Here is a 20,493-nt window from a genome sequence, read left to right on the forward strand (position 1 = left end):
TTGATGCTTGGTTGTTTAATGTAGACAGAAGTGTGGATGAAACCATCAGAGAGAAGGAGGTTTGCATCGAGGAAGGTAGCATGCTGGGTTGAAGAGGACCAGTTGAAGTGGTTGGAAGAGAAGGTGTTGAGGTTGTGAAGGGATGAAGAGAGTGTGTCTTGACCTGAGTCCAGATCATGAAGATATCATTAACGAAAGTGAACCAGACTACGGGTTAATCATTTTGGGAGGCTAGGAAGGCTGCCTCTAGATGGCCCATAAACAGGTTGGCATAGGAGGGTGCCATGTGGGTGCCCATGGCTGCACCGTGGATTTGTTTGTATATGTTATGCATTAGGATAAAGTTAGTAAGGTGTGTGAGGAAAGAGATAGTGGGTTTGGAGTCTGAAGGATGTTGGCAAAAGGTAGTATTCAGTAGCAGTAAGACAATGGGCATGAGGGATTTTGGTGTATAAGGAGATGACATCAACAGTGGTGATTAGGGATCCAGGAGGTAAAGGGATGGGGATGGTGGAGAGCAATTGAAGGAAGTGGTCAATATCTTGGATGTGGAAGGCTAGATTATGAGCAGTTGGTTGGAGGTGTTGGTCAGTGAGTACCAAAATTCTTTCAGTGGCAGCACAATAAAAAGCCACAATGGGATGACCAGGATTGTTGGCGTTGTGGATTTTGGGGAGCATGTAGAAATTGGGTGTGCTAGATGTCATAGGAGTGAGGAGGGAAATGGATTCCAGGGAGAGGTTCTGGGAAGGGCCTAAGGCCCAAAGAAGGAATTGGAGGCTATGTTGGTCTCCTGTTATGGGATTACTTTGGCAAAGTACATAGGTGGAGGAGTCAGATAATTGGCAGAGGCTCGTGCCAGGTAGGCACTGCGATTCATAGCGGGGAAGATCTTTGACATCCCCTGTGTGATAACATGTTGCACAGTTGTCGTAGACTTGGATTCTTCAAACAAAAATAGAAAGTGAGCTGGTAAAGGCAGCCATCTTTGCTTCAACTGCTGCTGGTGCTTGTGGTGCGTTATTCTGTACTAGCATACTACGTGAATCAAAACGTGTGTGTGTGTGTGTGTGTGTGTGTGTGTGTGTGTGTGTGTGTGTGTGGCTACTAATAGTCCAAACCTTATGTTTCAATATCTCCTGTTTTTATGTAAGTGGAGCTTTATCTTCAGTAATTTTTTGAAGAGGCAATTGACTATTATAATATGTGACCATACTGGTGGAAACCCATCACAGGTCTTCAGACACCTTTCTCCTTTCTGACTTCTTTTACACTCACTGATTTTCATCCCTTGTTACACTCGCATCTGCAATCACTTTCTTTGATAGTTTGACAGTGTTTCGTTGAACACTAACCTTTTCAGGTATATGAGAGAAGATGCTGTTGGAACTACATATATTTTAATCACTTACTGCTTGTTCGCTGTTTTCCACATTTGACTTTGATTTTATTCAGTTCGTATTTCCAAATACAGCCAGTTTTAAAAAATGTTGGTGTCTTTTTTGATAAGTTCTTTATACATCATTTGAGTTGCTTGTAAATTATATTCTTTGTTTGGGTGGTTAGAGATTTGCTAGCAATATGACTTAAGAAATATAACAAACTTATATATTATCTTGTAGATAAACATTAGCTATAGTTTTTCTTGTTTTGCTTTTTTACCCATAGGGTCATTCCATGTCAAGTCACCCAGGCCTTGACACCAACCATGTCAGATTTTGATGAAACTTGGTACAATTACTTCTTTTGTCATCCTGAAAGCACTTGTAAAATTTTTTTGCTCTATCTCTTATAGTTTCTTTTTTTTATAAATTTTTAAAGTTTTTAGATTTGGCGTTGTTTCAGCAGTCGGAAATCGTAACTTAAACGTGTCCTCACAACTAAAAAAATTTGTATGTTAAAGAATACTCAATATATCAGTATGAAATTTTGGAATAAGTTTGTGTATTATATCTAAATGTTAAAAAAATTACCATAAAGATATATTAAAATCTTCCAAATGAAAAAAAAATTACAAGTAGTTGTTGGGTTTTTTTTTGTTTAGTTTTACAAAAACTGCAATATCTAGGGTCTCAGACCTGACAGAAAGCTCAAATTTGTTTTAAAATACTCTTAATTGTATAGGCTATTAGATAAAAGAAAAATTATGTTGGCCTTTTAACCTGTTCAATAGTTATCTAATTTTTTAAATAATATTAATTATATTTTAAAAATAAAAAGTACCAAGTGACTTAGACACCAAAAATAAGTTTTTGTCTTCTTGGAGTAACAATGTATGCTTGGATTTTGTTTTGTTAATCCTGTGTTTTGAAGTAAAAAATTATTACAGTGTTATATAGTGCTTGGATAGTATTTTATTAAGTTTATTCGAACGTTCAGTAAGTACTGTTACTTAGTTTACAGAGATTCTTTTCCAATATCCTATAAAAGTAACCAGAACAGTAATCAGACCAAAAGTGAAATCAGTGTGTCAGATATTCAAACCTGTAGCGTAGGGTTATTTAAAAAATCTGACTGTTTCCAAACAACCTACACACCTTCGAAAAAGTTACAACCGGTACCTGATTTGATTGAGGAAGAAAAAAAAAATGATCCACTTGCTATCTGGAATTAATCTGTGTGAATTTAAGAATATATGTTCACACCACAGCTACTACTTTTTAAATCTTTTTGAAAAGTATCAAACAACATGTGTAGACCCACTAAAAAAAAAACACAAAAAGCCCATCAAAAGTCGTTGAGAAATGTAGGCTTGGATCTTTCTAAACAATTACTGACAAAAAATAGTAGCATAAAACCTGGACAAAAGCTTTGCTCAACATGCCGTAACTTTTGTGAGGAAAAATTAAGAGTTGAAGTCAATGAAAGTGGAACAGATGATGAAGTCATGGTTGAATTAGAATCATTGGAATCCAGAAATGAATCCCTCGTACAAACAAACATTGGTCTTGATAACTTAGGTTTAACACCGATAAAGCTTCATGGCTTGTCAGAACAAAGTATAGGGTCTTATTTTAAAACGAAGGTTAGTAGTATTGAAAAGACTGCAAAAAAGGCGGTTTCAAAAGCATTAAAATATGATGCACCAAGTTCTGATGATGACGAAGAAGATACAAGTGTGGTTGAGAAAGCAAAGGATTTTGATGTAATGATTTCTCTTATGAAAGAGAAGATGTCATCTGTTGGAGGTCTAGAAAAATCCAGATTCTGACCTTGGCTCCAGATTCTTGGAGTCGAAATAAAGTGATGAAAGAATTTAATGTAAGTGAGTACATGGTGCGACAAGCTAGAAAGCTAAAATCTGAAAAGGGTATCTTGGAAACTCCTGGTCCAAAAAAAGGTAAATCTCTTTCTGAAAATACAGTAAGACTTGTAACAGATTTTTATGAAAAGGATGAAAGTTCCAGAGTGCTACCTGGAACAAAAGACAAAGTAAGTGTTCAAAAAAATGTGTACATGCAGAAAAGACTCATTTTGTGTAACTTGAGATAACTCTATTATTCTTTCAAATGGGATAATCCTGAGGTAGAAGTAGGATTTTCAAAATTTTGTTTCTTGAGACCTAAATGGTGTATCCTTGCTGGTGCTGCAGGCACACACACTGTATGTGTATGCAGTATCCACCAGAATGTTAAACTGTTATTGGACGCTATGAAAATTGAAGAATCTTATAAAGACCTAATTAAGATGCTTGTGTGCAACACGGAAAACCAAAACTGCATGCTACATCATTGTGACAGCTGTCCTGCAAATGCTGCACTAACTGAGTACTTAACTGAAAAACTAAGTGAAGATTATGATTTAGAAGAAGAAATTGTAATCAGTCAGTGGGTTAACACAGACAGGGCAGAAATGATCAAACGGTCTATCAGTGTTGAAGACTACATTTCTTTATTGGTTAGGTCATTGGAAAAGCTCACCCCGCACTCGTTTATAGCAAAATCGCAATCGGCAGCCTTTAAAAGATTGAAAGAAGACCCACCACCCAAAACAGCACTTATTGTGATGGATTTCAGTGAAAATTATTCCTTTGTTATACAAACTGAGATCCAAAGTTACCACTGGAATAGAGGTGGTTGTACTCTACACCCAGTTGGAGATTTCCTAGGAAATGAGGAAAACAATATTTTTGTTTCCAACCACTGTTTTATTAGTGATGACCAAGAACATGACACTGGTTTTGTTAACTTTGTACAAAAAGAAATTACAAAGTGGCTGTCATTACATCATACTGACATTGACTCAGTTCACTACTTTACAGATGGTTGTGCTGGGCAGTACAAAAATAGAAACAGTTTTAAAAATTTGACTGAACACTTGAGAGGCTTTAATTTGAAGGCCCAACACTCTTTTTTTGCAACAAGTCATGGGAAGTCAATTTGTGATGGCCTAGGAGGAACTATTAAAAGAATTTTAAGGAAAGCCAGTCTACAGCTTTCAGATGAAGAACAAATAATGACAGCAATCGATGTGTACAAGTTTTGTGAAAAAAATATTGAAAACATTCATTTTCACTTTATTGACAAAAAAGAAGCTGATTTGCTACAGTTAAAACTAGAAAAACGTTTTTTCAGCAACCCGAACCATTCCTGGAACAAGAAGTTTTCATAACTTCAAACCACTTCCAACAAACAACCTTGAAATTAGAAGGACTACAGATAGTGTAAAACCCTCCTTAGTCTTTTCTTTCCATTCTTCTTCTGATTGGGTTCGTGTTGAACAATGCAAATCATGATGGTAACTGGTACTTTGGACAGGTAAAAACAATATTCATTGATGAAGAAGATGCAGAAATTCTATTTCTACATCCTTCAGGACCAGCTGCATCATTTTATTGGCCTGAAAGAGAAGATTCTTGCATAGTGCCTTTGGAGCACATAGTCTGTGTAGTAGACGCACCTCAATCAAGCGGCACTGGAAGAATGTACTACTTCAAAAAAGACTGTATCAAAAGAACTGAAAGCTCTTGGATGAAGTGGAAAAACAGTTTGAATCAGCATTAATGTTTATTAAAAAGACAAAATTACTCAAAAAATTCAATGTTTCAGGCAATCAGTTGGGTTATACATAAGTGTTGTAAGAACACTATCTTTTTACATAATTCTAATGTAATCTACTATAATTAATAAACATGTTTAAAAGCCATCATTATTTTTGTTTTATCAAGTAGCCTATATGTTAAAGAGTAAATTAAAACAAATTTGAGCATTCTATCAGGTCTGAGACTCTAGATATTGCAATTCTTATAAAACAAAACATCCGTTAAAAAAAAGAAAAAAAATACATATATATATTTTTTTTCTTAGAAAATATTAATATATTTTAATAGTATCATTTTTATCTTCAAATATGTATAATAAATAAACTTGCTGCAAAAATTCATGATGTTATCTAAAAGAGTTTTTAAGATAAGCAATTTTAAAGTTTTGAATACAAATTAAATTTACCATTTCCAAAGGTTCGGAAAACGCAAAACATAAAAACTTTAAAAAATTATAAAAAAAACTATAAGAGATACAGCAAAAAAATTTGCAGGTGTTGTCAGGATGGTATTAGAACCATTTGAGCCAAATTTCATGAAAATCTAAGGAGGTGGGTGTAAAATTTATTTTTTATTGGGTGATTTGATATGGAATGACCCCATACATTCACAAATTATTTGAACGTTTTAGGGAAAACATATCTTTATCAGTGTAGCAGCTATGTCAAGTGGTGTGCCTGCCACTTGAGTATCTAGTGGCACACTAATGAGGATATGAGATACTTCGTTTGTTTTTTATGTACAATAAGAGAAAGGCAATCGTTCACCTGTAGTGGATCGATGCGTGGAGTACAGAAACATGTTACAGAAAACAGCACTCACACCAGCTTTCGAAAACAAGCTCTTTTTCTAGCTTTTGCCAGAACAGGCACCTCACATTTATATAACTGATTCGCCTTGATGGCAATGCATCTGCAACTTCAGTGTGGATGCATATTTATGTTCGACATCCAGTGGGAATATAAAAAATTGGCAAGCATGGAGGACATGGACAGGGACTGTGGATAGGTGGTACTAGGTGGAAATGTGAGTCAGTAGGGGAGTGCGCCGAGTTAGTCTGTGCATTTGTGATAAACACTGTTTCTGGTTGGCGCAGTGATTAACACAGCTGCATAGAACACGGGAGATCCCAGGTTCAGGTCCCGGTCCAGGATATATTTTCGCTCATTGCTGCTGATTCCGCCTGAAGTCCCGATGCATCTGATGTCATTAGTTTTTTCCCTTTCCTTTCCTTTTTCACCCCTCCACCTTCAGTGTACATTATACGTATCACAGTTGCAGATGCCTTGTGGTGTCTGACATGTCTGAATTCATATAAACAAAAAGGAGTGATAGGTTTTCAGCAAGTATAGATGCACAGCTACTATGTGGGGTTCAACAAAATTGGCTTAAAAGAGGTCTACCAACACTGATTCAGTAGGTCATTGGCTTCAGGTTACAGACATAAGGCAAAGATATAAAATATTGAACTGTGAAGAACAGGCAGTATTCATACGTTATTACTGTAACATTCATCTGCGTCTAACAAAAATAAATAGTTTCTGAGAATTTAACAAATAGTGCTATGTTGTGTTCTATATAATTATTTAAAATGTTTGCTACTTTGTATTTTTCACTCTTAATCATGTAAATTCTATCAATAAATCAACAAAATTTGTTTTACTAACTTACATGTTGTTAATGTCCGATCTCTCAAATGCCTGTTGTTGCAAATATGTGACATACCCGAATATAACTGACAGGTATAACATAGCTCAGATTCACCTTTATGTATTCTATAATGCTTCTTTACTGGTTACAAAATATGATTTTTGATTGTTTTTTAAGTATAAATTTATTCGGGTGTTGGCGGTTGAGGTGAATGCTGGAATGTTTCGTCTGAGTAGGTAATGCCCAGATCATTTTATAACCGAGCATTTCTGGTATCTACAAGATTGATGGTGCATTAATATATTACTTTCCTTCCTTCTAGACTTGTATGTGTGTACATTTATATTTCATAATTCAACAGACTGTTCCATTTAATTTATGGCTGTGATTTCTGTGCATTCATCATCATCGTAGTATTGAATGTTCAGTATCTAATTCAGTTAAATTTGAAATTTTTGAATTATTTTCAGGAGCCTTGTAAATTATAATTATTGTAGTTTTATGTTTTAATTAAGTTTGAGGAGCAGATCATGTTTTCTTTTTCCGAGCTCTCAGTTTAATATAATTCTTAGGAGAAAAAGGTCTGTTGTGCTCTACAGAATATGTTCAGTCTTTGTAAATGCTTATTGGCAGAAGTTATTGTCTCTAAGATAGAAAATGACCGAAAAAGAAAAGAAATATATCTACGCATTCTGTTCTAATCGAAAAACACCTTTCTCATTCTAGGGAGGATATGTGGAAAGTTGTGTCAAATCTCCAGGAGAGGATGTCTAAAGTTGATCCATCAAAGCTTGTTGCTGTAGACATAGTTTGTAAAGTGACAAAACACTTTGAAATGATACGAAAAGTACAAATTATGGAGTGAGTAACATTTCATCATTAAATATTACGCCTAAATATTTCAAGTTCGTTAAAGAAAATGGCATTTTTCAGAGATGAAGAGAAGGCTGCCTATCACTTACCTCCTCATGTGTTGTCGGTGGATAAAGAACGTGCCTTTTTACGAAAATTCACTGAGAATGCAATGGAATTGCTGTTTCCTCAGGGTTATACAGAAACACGAACCATCAAGCTGTTACTGAGAGAGCTAATTACCTGTAAAGGTACTATCTTAAATACATTTATGGCAATGTTGTAATGAATACTTGATGATTAACAATCTGTGGTACCATTGCTACCATATTTTCCCCTTGTTTTAAGTGGAATGTGTGACACTTTTGTAAATTACTGGTATAACACTAGATTAGACAATGACTTGGAACTGCAAAATTTCAAAATTAAATAATGGGAAATACTGCTTATTAATTTATCATTCCGAGTTTATTTTGCTGTCCAACTGTCAGAAGAAGAAAGGGTGTGGCTGCAGACATTCAACAAATGAGGATTATGATTAGTACATTTAACACTTGAAAGGACCAAAAATGATGATAAATATTCTAATAATAAAGCAGGACAATTTTTGAACTGTGAAGTTACCTATTTATATCTTCTGCTTTCATAACAGAGCAACAAATATTTTAGGCGCATGTTTTCTGTGATACCTGTTTTTCTTTTGCTCGTCGTAGTAGCTTTTGTTTTTTCATATTGTTGTTCATTTACAAAATTAGTCAGTTCATATTGTTACATATTTTGAATTGCAGTACTTCACCCAGCTATTGAAATTATCACAGACCCTGATTACATTAACCAAAGAATCCTCCTCTACATTCAACATCAAGCTCAGAAAGAGACAATTCGAAAAAAATCATATACCTATGCTCCAAGCTTTCAGGATTTCTTAAAAATGATTAAGGAAACGGATGACCCAGAAGTTTTGAAGCATATAAGGTAAAACATGTTATTTGTATAAAAATTTCAATGTTTTGAACAACAATTTTTTATTGAATAAGTTAAGTGACTGTCAGTGATGTTAGTAATGTTTTCGTTCTTGTACAGTGGATCTTTCATTGCGATCAGTTTTGTCTATATTGTGTGACGTATCAGTCTGCTGACTGAGAAGAATCTAATTTTTGCTCAGCACGTACCACAAACCTCCTTTAAATCCATACAAATCATAAAAATGTGTGTATGTATGTTTGTATGTTCCACATCTCCTAAACCACTGGACTGATTTCAACCAAACTTGGTACATATACCACTTGCTTTCAGAAAGAATCACTGTGGAATGCAAGAACCACCCACCTATCAATGGGGAGGGGGTGTGGGTGAAAAAGCAGTGTAGCCCACGATACATGAAAACCCGTACTTTAATCGTCCAGTATTTGAGAATGGTAGCACTTAGAGACTTCCAACAAATTTTACACACAATTTCAAATGTGTAAGAAACTTTTTCTTGCTGACGACCACCATAAGATGATGAAAGGCAAAAAGTTAATCGCCTAATACATTTTCACTGTTTTTGCAGTAAAACTGCCACATGAAGTGCAACTTTAAATTCATGACTTCTTTACTACTAATTGTATTTGTGACACATTTTGCAGGCAGTATTCACATATACCATAGAATGTACCAGAAAAGTTACATCATTGTACAATGCATAGTTCAGGAGATATGATGTCAAATACTGAGGGGCATGACAAACTGCCGCATCGTGCAAGATGCTTAAATTTATTTCATTGCTCTAACTGTATTTACAACACATTTCACAGACAGTAGACACATGTAACACTGGATATACGTGTAAAATTATGTCATTGTACTGCACATAGCTCAGGAGATATGATATCATAAAGATTGAGTTTCCTGAAAATGAAACTGCAGGGTGAAATTTGATAGACATGGAGGTGAAATATACATACATATATGTGTGAAGTTTGTTAAATATATGTGAAATCTACTCACATGTACATATGCAGGCAACACCATGGGTAAAGAGCCTATCCTTGACCCCTGGAACGATTTCATTCAAATATGGTGCACATGTTAATTACAGTCTTGAAAGAAATACTGTAGGTGTTAGAATTCCCTGCCTTTTTTTGGCGCAAGTGTGTGAACATGGAGAGACAGTGAGTTGGAGGGATGAGGAGATGGCACATAAAGGAAATGGGAGGAGATGAACAGAGAGGAGGAGATGGACAGAGAGATAGGGGAAGAGGAGATGGAGAGAGAGGAAGTTGACAAAGGGGGGAGATAGGTGGGGGAAAGGAAAAAATAGATGGAGGGGGGAGGAACAGATTGACAGGGATAAGGGGAAAGAGGAGATGGACAGGGAGAGGGTCAGGAGGAGATGAACAGAGTGTGGGGCTGGAGGAGATGAGAGTGGGGGATAGAGGTGACAGGCAGAGAGGGGGTGGAGGAGGTGGGCAGGGAGGAGGTGAAGAACGAGATGGACAGTGAGAAGAGGGAGGAGGAGATGAACAAATAGAAGATTGGAATAAATACGTGCGTAAACAACACCAGGTACTCAGCTATTTTCGAAGATAACTGGAGAAGAGGTGAATGAACAAGTGTCAACATACATTCCAAATTCCACTTCTTTACTTGGAGCAGTAATTAGCGGTTTATAGAGTTTGAACCAAACATTGCTTTAATCTATATTACAAAGCTACTAACCCAGAACCCAGTACCACTTTCAGGTTGCCTTTCTAGCGGCTTTTCAGGACAACGGAAATTTGATTTTCAGTACTTTGTGTGATTATTGACTGAAATTAAAATTTTAAAATGCTGTCATAATTTACGCATAAGGACGTATAATATTATGTTAAAAGTTTAACACAGTGAGATAAATATTACAGTTAGAAACTGTGTGTGTGTCTTGAGGAAGCATAACTGACGGCATGCAAATACTCGGACTTTATTCATTTGGTATTTTAGAATGCACTTAGTGACTTCCAGCAGATTTTAAACAAAATTTAAAACCTTTTCTAAACTTTTTAACTATTAACTGATTTGTAAAGTAATCAGACATTTGAAATTATTTTGTACATGGGATTTCAGTTCTTTCAAGAATCAGAGATTTACTGGTAAGAACCTAAGTGAATAGAATACCAGTAAACTAAAACATCCTGGCAATTAAAACTGTACCAGATGGGGTGCTCATACTACTAAAAAAAATAAAATCAAATCATGTTTCATTACCTGTCTCAAAAATTTATTGTGTATGTATCTCTTGACTTACAAAACGCTGTAGAGAATGTCTTGTATACGTTTTGACTGGAATACTAAGAAGAAAGGGTATGGCAGAGAATGACTCATTGACACCTCAAGGACTGTTTCTGCTTGATGTCCTTTCATGGTGAGGGTATACAGTAGAGATCAGAAACGGAGTGAGTATGAGTCCAGTGTTGAGGGATACATGCATTAGAAATCAAGGTGCCATTGTTGTGTCAGTGCAGTACTGGTTTTTCTCCTTCCCAGTATTGATGTGTCTGAGAATAGTGATGCTGTGGTTACATGCTACTCACCTATTTATTCCCTTACTATAGCATGCAGGAGTGTGTTGTCATTGGCATGTCTTGTGCAACAGCCGTGCACTTCTCTTGTTGCCATGTCGAGGTTTGAATCTTTTTCCCAAATTCAGGACAGTTTACGAGAGTGCATCTCACTAAATACTAATGCAGTTGTAATTGTGACAGAATCCTGAAACTGTTTTATTAAACAAGAAACAGAGAAAATGAGAGGTCAGTAACTTACTGCAAAGCCCATTCTGATTATAAATATGAACATCTAATTTCTTCTTTTATGTTGTTGCAAACCGACACGAGTTCGCATTGACAGTCAGTGGCCCTAAAAAAATACAGTATTCCATTGAAAAAGATCTATATTTCCTTAGTTATTGCAGTAGATAATGAAGTTATGTATATTAACACACATAGCTAAGAATAATCTTTTAAAACAACTTCTTTGGTTGTGCTAGGTAGAGTGCTATGTACAACATTAATGGAACAAGACTATTAATGTATACTAATAACTCAGTTCATGGCATAAGTTCATGGCTTGTAGAAAATAAACTAACGCTAAAGCACAGTAAGACTCAGTTTTTACAGCTTCTAATGCACAATTCAACAGAACCCGACATTTTAATTTCACAGAATGGGCATACGATTAGTTCAAATTTCTAGGTGTTCAGATAGATAGTAAACTGTCATGGAAAGCCCACTTTCAGGAACTTGCTGTTTTTATTATTCGAACGGTATCTGATGTAAGTGATCGTTCGACATGAAAATTAATCTACTTTGCTTGTTTTCATTTGCTTATGTCATATGGTATTATATTCTGGGGTAATTTTACCAACTCTCAAAGGTTATTTTTGGCTCAGAAGCAGGAAGTTCGGGCAATAAATAGTGTAAGTTCATGAATCTTTTGTTGACCCCTTCTAATGCTTTCGATGACAAGAAGTGATGTGGAGCTGGTTTGCTAAGTTCACATCTCTCTCACATCTGTTGACTTACTTGGTGTGCGCAGCCGATATTCTTCTCTGGATAGTCGGCCACTTCGATCTCCAAAAACTTCTTCTCCGAAGAATAAAGCTGGTTAAGGGAATCTGTCAAACACTCTTTCTCTCTCTCTCTCTCTCTCTCTCTCTCTCTCTCTCTCTCTCTCTATACTCATGAAATAAGTGGATACTCGAGAATATTTTTAGTTTAGTCTTGATATATTTCAACTTCCATAAAGAACAAATTCACCATTTCTCCCATAAATATTTGAAACTTGCAAGTCAACCGATCGGTCTCGCATTAGACTCGCCCCCCTGCCGGTTTGGGGGTAAGAATAGGCCCGCGGTATTCCTGCCTGTCGTAAAAGGCGACTAAAAGGAGTCTCACACGTTTCGGCCTTATGTGATGGTCCCCTGTCGGGTTTGACCTCCATATCTCAAAATTTTCCCAAAGAGTGAGCTGATTGGGGAAGGGCGTCTTACTTGGTGCATTGTGTCCATCTTGCGTTGAGAACTTCCGCTAGCTTATTTGTCGTTGCATTGCAGTCCTGCCTGCTCTCCATCTCTTGGACATGGGTACATTCCTGCGTGCACTTTCCGCCATGCGATGTGCAGTGCCACTTTCTGCACTGACGACAACCATGGACTACATGTCACCTAAAATCCAGCACCGTAGCCAGTCCGTTGTGGTGGGGCCACCATGTACCCTGTTGGTTGTAGCCCCCTGACAACACAGGGATCGGTCTACTGATGCCTGAGCCGTTAACTCCCCATGTATGCCAAGGAGTAGATGCTCATCTCCCTGGTGCATCAGGACTTCCGGCAATGGCCATCCTGCCAGGTGGCCCTTGGTCGGAGTAGGTGGCATCAGGGTGGATGACACGCAGTGAAGAGTGGCACATCATCTATTGCTGGTGGCCAGCCACCAGCAGTCTCTAAGCGTTTGAGGGCTCATTTTAAAGCTAATGTATATGACCCCAAATCGTTCCCCTCCCTTTCCACACCATGGGAGGAACAAAAGTGTATGAATGCCAGTGACATGTATTCGCCCCGGTATCTCGTCTGTACCAGAGCTGATGGTGAATCCTTTGTATCTGTGAAGCCTCAGTTCTTTGTATAGCATTTAGAGGACAAGTTCAGGGAGGTGGAGGGCTTGTCAAAAATGCGCTTTGGTTCAGTTCTCATCAAAACAGTGTCCTCTGCCCAGTCACGGAGGTTGCTCACTTGTGACAAGTTGGGGGATGTTTCAGTTAGCATCACGCCCCATAAGAGTCTCAACATGGTTCAGGGTATTATCTTCCGCAGGGATCTTCTTCTGCAGTCCGACGATGAACTACGTGCCAACCTAGAACGACGAGGTGTTCACTTCGTCCGGCGTGTCCATCGGGGTCCGAGGGATAATCAGGTAGCCACCGGTGCCTTCATCTTGGCCTTCGAGGGTGATGTCTTACCCGAAAAGGTTAAGGTGATGGTTTACCGTTGTGATGTGAAGCCATATATCCCTCCTTCGATGTGGTGTTTTAAATGCTGGAAGTTCGGGCACATGTCATCCCGCTGTACTTCTGGCATCACGTGTTGAGATTGTGGACGTCCTTCGCATCCCAGTACTCCATGTGCCCCGCCTCCTATCTGTGTTTACTGCGGAGAACACCATTCCCCCTGCTCGCTGGACTGTAGGATATTTCAGAAAGAAAGGAAGATAATGGAATATAAGACCCTGGACCGCCTGACCCACCCCGAGGCTAGGCGGAAATATGAGCGGCTACATTGCCGATGCCATCAACTTATGCCACTGCTTCAACACCGGTTTGATCCTCTCCCATGTCGTCACGTACAGTTGCCTCTCAGCTATGTCAGAATTCACCGGCCCCCTTGGTTGTGGGGGGCACTTCACTTCCTGTTGCTCCTGCTCCATCTACTTCAGGAGCAACACCACCCCAACCATCGGGGACATTAGTTACCCCTTCCCAGCCGGAGAAGCGTGAGACTTCTTCGGCTACTCTCGCCAGGAAGGGGTCCCTTGGGGCCCTCCCATCTGAGACTGACCCAGTGAGGCCCTCCCACAGACCCACCAAAGGCACAGTACGTGAAGCAGACAAAGAAAAAGGCTTCCAAGCATCCAGAAATTGCGGTGGAACCTGCCCCACTGCAACCTCCCAACTCTGCGTCTGAGGATGAGGTGGAGATTCTGGCGTCCGCTGAGGACCTGGATCTTGCCAGTCCCTCAGACATGATGGATAGCTGTTGCACAGGTAGTGACTCGGCAGCAGTGGAGGTCCAGGACGCATAATCTGCCTCCCCAGTCCCTTCATGCCTTTCTCAGCCATGGACAATATCATCCTCCAGTGGAACTGCAGCGGTTTCTTCCACCATCTAGCTGAGCTCCGACAATGTATCAGCCTTCACCCTTTCTTCTGCATTGCTCTTCAGGAAACTTGGTTTCCAGCATTGCGAACCCCCGCCCTCCGTGGCTATCGGGGTTATTATAAGAACCGGGCAGCTTATGAAAGGGTGTCTGGTGGCGTCTGCATCTATGTCCTTCACCCTCTTCATAGTGAGTCTGTCCCTCTGCAAACACCTTTAGAGGCTGTCACTGTTCGGGTGTGGACGCCACAGGCTGTTACCGTCTGCAGTCTTTACCTTCCAACGGATGGTGATGTCGCGCAGCATGTCCTGGCTGCGCTGATAGCCCAATTGCCGCCACCTTTCTTGTTACTGGGCGACTTCAACGCCCATAACCCTCTGTGGGTGGGTCAGTGGAAACAGGTCGAGGCGCCACTGTTGAGCATGTATTGGCACAGCTCGATCTTTCCATTTTAAATGATGGTGCCTTCACACATTTCAGTGTGGTGCATGGCACGTACTCCGCCATTGACCTTTCGATCTGCAGCCCTAGCCTCTTACATTCTGTCCAATGGAGTGTGCATGACGACCTGTGTGCTAGTGACCACTTTCCGATCTTTCTGTCACTGCCACAGCGTCAGTCTTCTGGGCGCCCTTGCAGATGGGCTATGAATAAGGCTGACTGGGACTTGTTGTCCTCCATTGTCGCTATTGAGCCTCTCTCTAATGACAACATTGATGCAGTGGTTCACTCGGTCACCACCGGCATCATTACTGCCGCAGAATCTGCCATTCCCCGTTCTTCTGGGTCCCCTCGGCGGAGGACTGTGCCTTGGTGGTCGCCTGCGATCGCCGAGGCGATTAAGAGATCGCCGGCGGGTGCTCCAGCATCACAAGTGGCATCCATCTTTAGAAAACCTCGTTGCATTTAAACAGCTCCGTGCGCGGGCCTGCCGCATCATTCGCCAACACAACCAGGAGTGCTGGGAGCGGTATGTGTCCTCCATGTCTCTCCATCGCAGGTCTGGGCCAAGATTTGACGCCTCTGTGGCTATTGGACCCCTGTCAGCGTCCCTGCGCTCTCAATGAATGCAGCAGTTTGTACTGACTCCGACATAATTGCCAACCGCTTGGCAGAGCATTTTGCTCTGAGTTCCGCTTCTGCAAATTACCCACTGGCCTTCCACTCCATTAAAGAGCGGATGGAACGTCGGAGCCTTTCATTTCGCACCCACCATCCTACAATGTTCCATTCAGTGAGTGGCAATTTCACAGTGCCCTAGCCGCTTGCCCTGATACCGCTCCGGGGCCAGATCACATCCACTGTCAGATGCTGAAATACCTTTCAGTGGACTGCAAGCGACGCCTCCTCGACCTTTACAACTGCCTCTGGGTCGAGGGTAAGTTTCCGTCGCAATGGCGAGAAAGCATTGTCATCTGGTGAGCCTGGAGTCCGCCATCCGTACAGCCATTGCCCGCCGTCAGCACCTCATCGCTGTCTTTTTTGACATGCAGAAGGCGTACGATACAACGTGGCGCCATCACATCCTCTGTACACTTCATGATTGGGGTCTTCGGGGTCCACTGCCAATTTTTATATGCAATTTTCTGTTGCATCGTACCTTCCGCGTGCAAGTCACAGCCTCCCATAGTTCCTCCCAAGTTCAGGAGAACAGCGTACCACAGGGATCAGTCTTAAGTGTCTGCCTGTTTTTAATTGCAATTAACGGGCTCGCTGCGGCAGTGGGAACGTCTGTGTCCGCTTTGTTGTATTCTGATGACTTCTGCCTCTACTATAGCTCCATTGGCATTGCAGCTGCTGAACGTCAGCTGCAGGGTGCTATCCGCGAGGCACATGGCTTCCAGTTTTCAGCTGCCAAGACCTGCATTATGCATTTCTGCTGGCGACGCACTGTTCACCCGGAGCCGCGGCTTTATCTTGACGGCGAACTTCTTGCTGTGGTGGAGTCACATAGGTTTTTGGGTGTGGTTTTTGATGCCCGGTTGACTTGGCTGCCTCATATTCGGCAGCTTAAACAGATGTGTTGGCGACATCTAAATGCTCTGTGATGCTTGAGCCACACCAGCTGGGGCGCCGACCGATCTACCCGTTTACCGTTCTACCAGGCGTTAATCCAGTCCCGTCTGGATTATGCGAGCCTGGCTTATGGTTCAGCATCCTCTTCGGCATTGCGGGTGCTGGACCCAATCCTTCACAGCGGGATACACCTTGCCACTGGTGCTTTCCGGACCAGTCCTGTGGACAGCATACTTGTGGAGGCTGGTGTCCCTCCACTGCGGTCACAGCGCCAACATTTGCTGGCCGCTTATGCTACGCATGTTTTTAGCTTGCCTGGGCATCCTAACTATCGTCTTCTATTCCCACAGTCGCTCGTCCATCTCCCAGAACGTTGGCCCCGGTCGGGTTGTATGATCGCGGTCTGCGTCAGAGAGCTTTTCTCCGGGCTTGGGGTTTTCCCTCTTCCACCTCCTTTCCGGGCCCCTCTGCATACACCCCCGTGGTGTGTGCCCTGCCCTTGCCTTCGGCTCGAATTGGCACAGGGCCCGAAGGACTCAGTCCCTCCAGAGGCCTTCCGCCGCCACTTTTATTCCATCCTAGCCATGTATGAGGGCTCTGGCGTTTTTTACACTGATGGTTCAATGGTTGCTGGTCGTGTCGGTTATGCTCTAACTCTAGGGGACCATTACGAACAACGATCCTTGCCGGCTGGCTGCAGCGTTTTCACTGCTGAGCTGGTTGCCATCTTTCGTGCTCTAGAGTATATCTGCTCCTGCTCAGGTGAGTCCTTCATTATCTGTAGCGACTCCCTGAGCAGTTTACAAGCTATCGACCAGTGTTTCCCTCGCTCTCGTTGGGTGGTGGCTGTCCAGGAGTCCCTCCATGCTCTTGCCCGTTGCGAATGCCCTGTGGTATTTGTGTTGACCGCAGGCCATGTTGGGATATCCAGCAATGAACATGTAGACCGCCTGGTGAAAGAGGCCACCAGTAAACCATCTCTGGACATTGGCCTCCTGGAGACTGATTTGCGGGCAGTCTCACGCCGCGCAGTTCTCACGCTGTGGGACCCTGAATGGCGCGATCTGACCACACGTAATAAACTCCGTGCTGTCAAGGAGACGACAGCTGTGTGACGATCATCCATGCGAGCCATTCGCAGGGACTCAGTCGTCCTTTGTCGGCTGCGCATTGGACACACCTGGCTGACGCATGGATATTTACTGAGCCGTGGGGACCCGCCTCTCTGTTGCTGTGGGGTGGTTTTGACGGTGGTGCACATTTTAATGTCCTGTCTGCTTTTAGCCGTGCTCAGGCAGACATTTGCGCTGCCTGATACGCTCCCTGCCCTTTTAACTGATGACCCTGCTATGGCAGGCTTTGTTTTGTGTTTTATTCGGGCAGGGGGCTGTTATCATTTGCTCTAAGTGTTTATCTTTATTTTGTGTTGAGTCTGGCTGTTGGCCTAAGGTTTTAGACTGAGTTTTTGATGTGTTTCTCGGTGGTTGGCTTTTCCTTTTTTTCTCTATGGTCTGCCAACCACTGTCACACTCTGTGTGATTTTAATTCACTTTGTCTGGTCTCTGTCTGTCTTTCTTGTCTTGTGTCGTCTGCAGTCTTTTCCATTGTCGTCTTTACTCTGTGTGGGTATTTTAAGTTTTGGGAAAAGGGATCGATGACCAGAGCAGTCTGGTCCCTTTAATCCCACAAACCAACCAACCCACATTAGACTCGATTAAATACATTTACAATAGTGTTGGTTTAACAACCAAGTAATTTATGAAGATATCTTGCTTTTAGTAAGTCCAACACATGATTTACTTAAAAGTCTAACCTCATTTCTTCATTTGTCCTTAACAATCATCACAATCACTAAACGCACAGAATAATATGTAAACTCTCCTTGTTCTTCTCTACACATACACTGAAGCTGTATGGATCATACAGCAGGTACTTGTCAGCCGCCGTTCGGCTGTTGCGTCCACAATTTGCTTGTGACTGTTTTTAGACCTGCATACACAAACGTGCAATGCGCAGTATGTTGGATTCATCTCTCTCACACTTCTATTTAAAATATCGTGTGTTCGAGACGGAGGAAGGCCAAGTGGTACTAGAATTTACGTGGAAATTCTCGAAGCACTACATATTCCCCCCTTCATATTGAACACAAGATATTTTGTATACAGTCATTACGTATGTACATTTATAGCACATATAACAAAAATTCATATTTCAACAGTATATTTTGTTCTTTTCATAACTGTGAATACCCCTTTTCTTATTGTTTAGCTATTCCTTATTTTTTTCATTTTACTTCAATTGTAAAACATGAACATTTCAATCAATGTTGGAGTTCATTTTCTTATATCTAGGAATCATGAGGACTAAACGATTAGTCTCCAATCATAAGCTTACTGATAGTCTACCTCCCTCCATGAAGATTAGAACAGAAAACAAACCAGACCTCCCTTGCAGTAGCAAACACCTTTCACTACTCTTGCAGACAACACAGGAAAACAGCCCTCTATCACTACCCGAGACATGAATAAGCCGGCAATTTCGCAATGAAAATGGCAAAATGATCTGCAGTTTCTGTTGCATAGACCTTTCTGGACTCAAAACATCAATTTTCTACCTTTATGTCACCGCTTATGTGACAATCATTTTTACTCGCCGTGCAATCCAAGTGCCTTCTGAACTTCGTCTCTCACTATCTGATGAAGAACACTTGTGAAATCAGTTGCTTCCTACATCACAGACATCGTTTGGAAGCTGTTCAAACTTCTTGCATGTAATTCTTTTTTGATGCATTGTCTCGATATACTGACACCATTTTTTGAAGTCACTTGCTGTCGAAACCTCCTTCAGGAGTAGGGCTTGATACATGTCCTCAGCTACACCCTTCATGAGACGTGCAACCTTATCTTCCTCCATCATTCTAGGATCCACTATTTTACACAGGTCCAAGACATCTTAAGGTAGGATGCTGTCGTTTCTCCTGGATGCTGTGCCCTGCACTGTAATTTATCTTCAGCCTTGCACTTCTGTCATTGTGTGTCGCCGAAATACTTGCGCAGTTCCGCCTGGAATACTTCCCAGCTTGTGAACTTCTCTTCATTGTTGTCATACCATTGGTTGGCAGTGCCCTCCAAGTAGAAAAATATGTTAGCAAAACACACGGTGTCATCCCATTTGTTAAATTTGGCTATACACTCATATACCTTCAGCCACTTGTTTGGATCTTGGCCATCATCACCAGAGAACCCGGAAGGATGTCTCATGTGGTGGCACACGGTTGCTGTCATCGTAATGACCTGTTCTTCTTCTGTGTCCGATAGATTGTGATCTGTTGAATATGGCTCGAATGCTGGTTTCTCACCACATAAACGGCAGCTCTGTCGTGGCCTGATGGGAACCACCGTGTCGTTGATAAAGTGCGCTATCACAAGTTCCAATACCCAGCGTTTCCACCAGAATAATGTAACGTAGAAGAAGGTGTAATTAGATGAATGACAAACACTAACTTCACTTAACGTAGATTTATTCAGCTCTTGCACATACAAGAGTGTGGAGCGAACTGCCTCCGGCTGGAACACATACGGTATATATACAGCTACAGAACGTTCCAGTACAATGATTCTTGCCCTTTGTGGATACTTCTAGAATGTCCTCGAACTGAATATATAAATTAAAATTATACAGTTCAGGTGAGTTTTGAACTCACAACCCTCCATGCAACAGTTTAGTATCATAACCACTACACCATGGTGCTACTCAGCTTCTTCTGCGGCAATGTATATTCCTTACTGTCATTTCTTGTTAACAGTATTAGCTTATTCCCAACAATAAGCAGCTTTCACTAAGTTAATACTTGGCAGAAATCAAACCTGCATTTGGATCAGAATTCCTTAACTGTTGTGCAGAAAGGTGTGTAGTATACTGTTGCATCCATTTTCAGTAAGCCACCACTAGAATTCGAAAATCTTAGCAGTAACCCATGCGCTTTCAAATCAAAACTGAAGAGTTTCCTCATGGGTGACTCCTTCTATTCAGTCGAGGAGTTCCTGA

At 41.2% G+C, this 20,493-nt stretch overlaps 1 protein-coding gene across 1 annotated transcript in view; it reads left to right on the forward strand.

Moving 5' to 3' along the window:
* Nucleotides 1-20,493, forward strand: part of LOC124789378 (sorting nexin-25) — a 170,484-nt gene that overhangs the window by 14,219 nt on the left and 135,772 nt on the right. Inside the window, exons 4-6 of the mRNA XM_047256711.1 lie at nt 7,418-7,552; nt 7,625-7,794; nt 8,332-8,518. Of these exons, the coding sequence (XP_047112667.1) occupies nt 7,418-7,552; nt 7,625-7,794; nt 8,332-8,518 (492 nt within the window). The remainder of the gene's footprint in view (nt 1-7,417; nt 7,553-7,624; nt 7,795-8,331; nt 8,519-20,493) is intronic.

The sequence above is a fragment of the Schistocerca piceifrons genome, chromosome 3, assembly GCF_021461385.2.
Source record: "Schistocerca piceifrons isolate TAMUIC-IGC-003096 chromosome 3, iqSchPice1.1, whole genome shotgun sequence".
NCBI lineage: Eukaryota > Metazoa > Arthropoda > Insecta > Orthoptera > Acrididae > Schistocerca > Schistocerca piceifrons.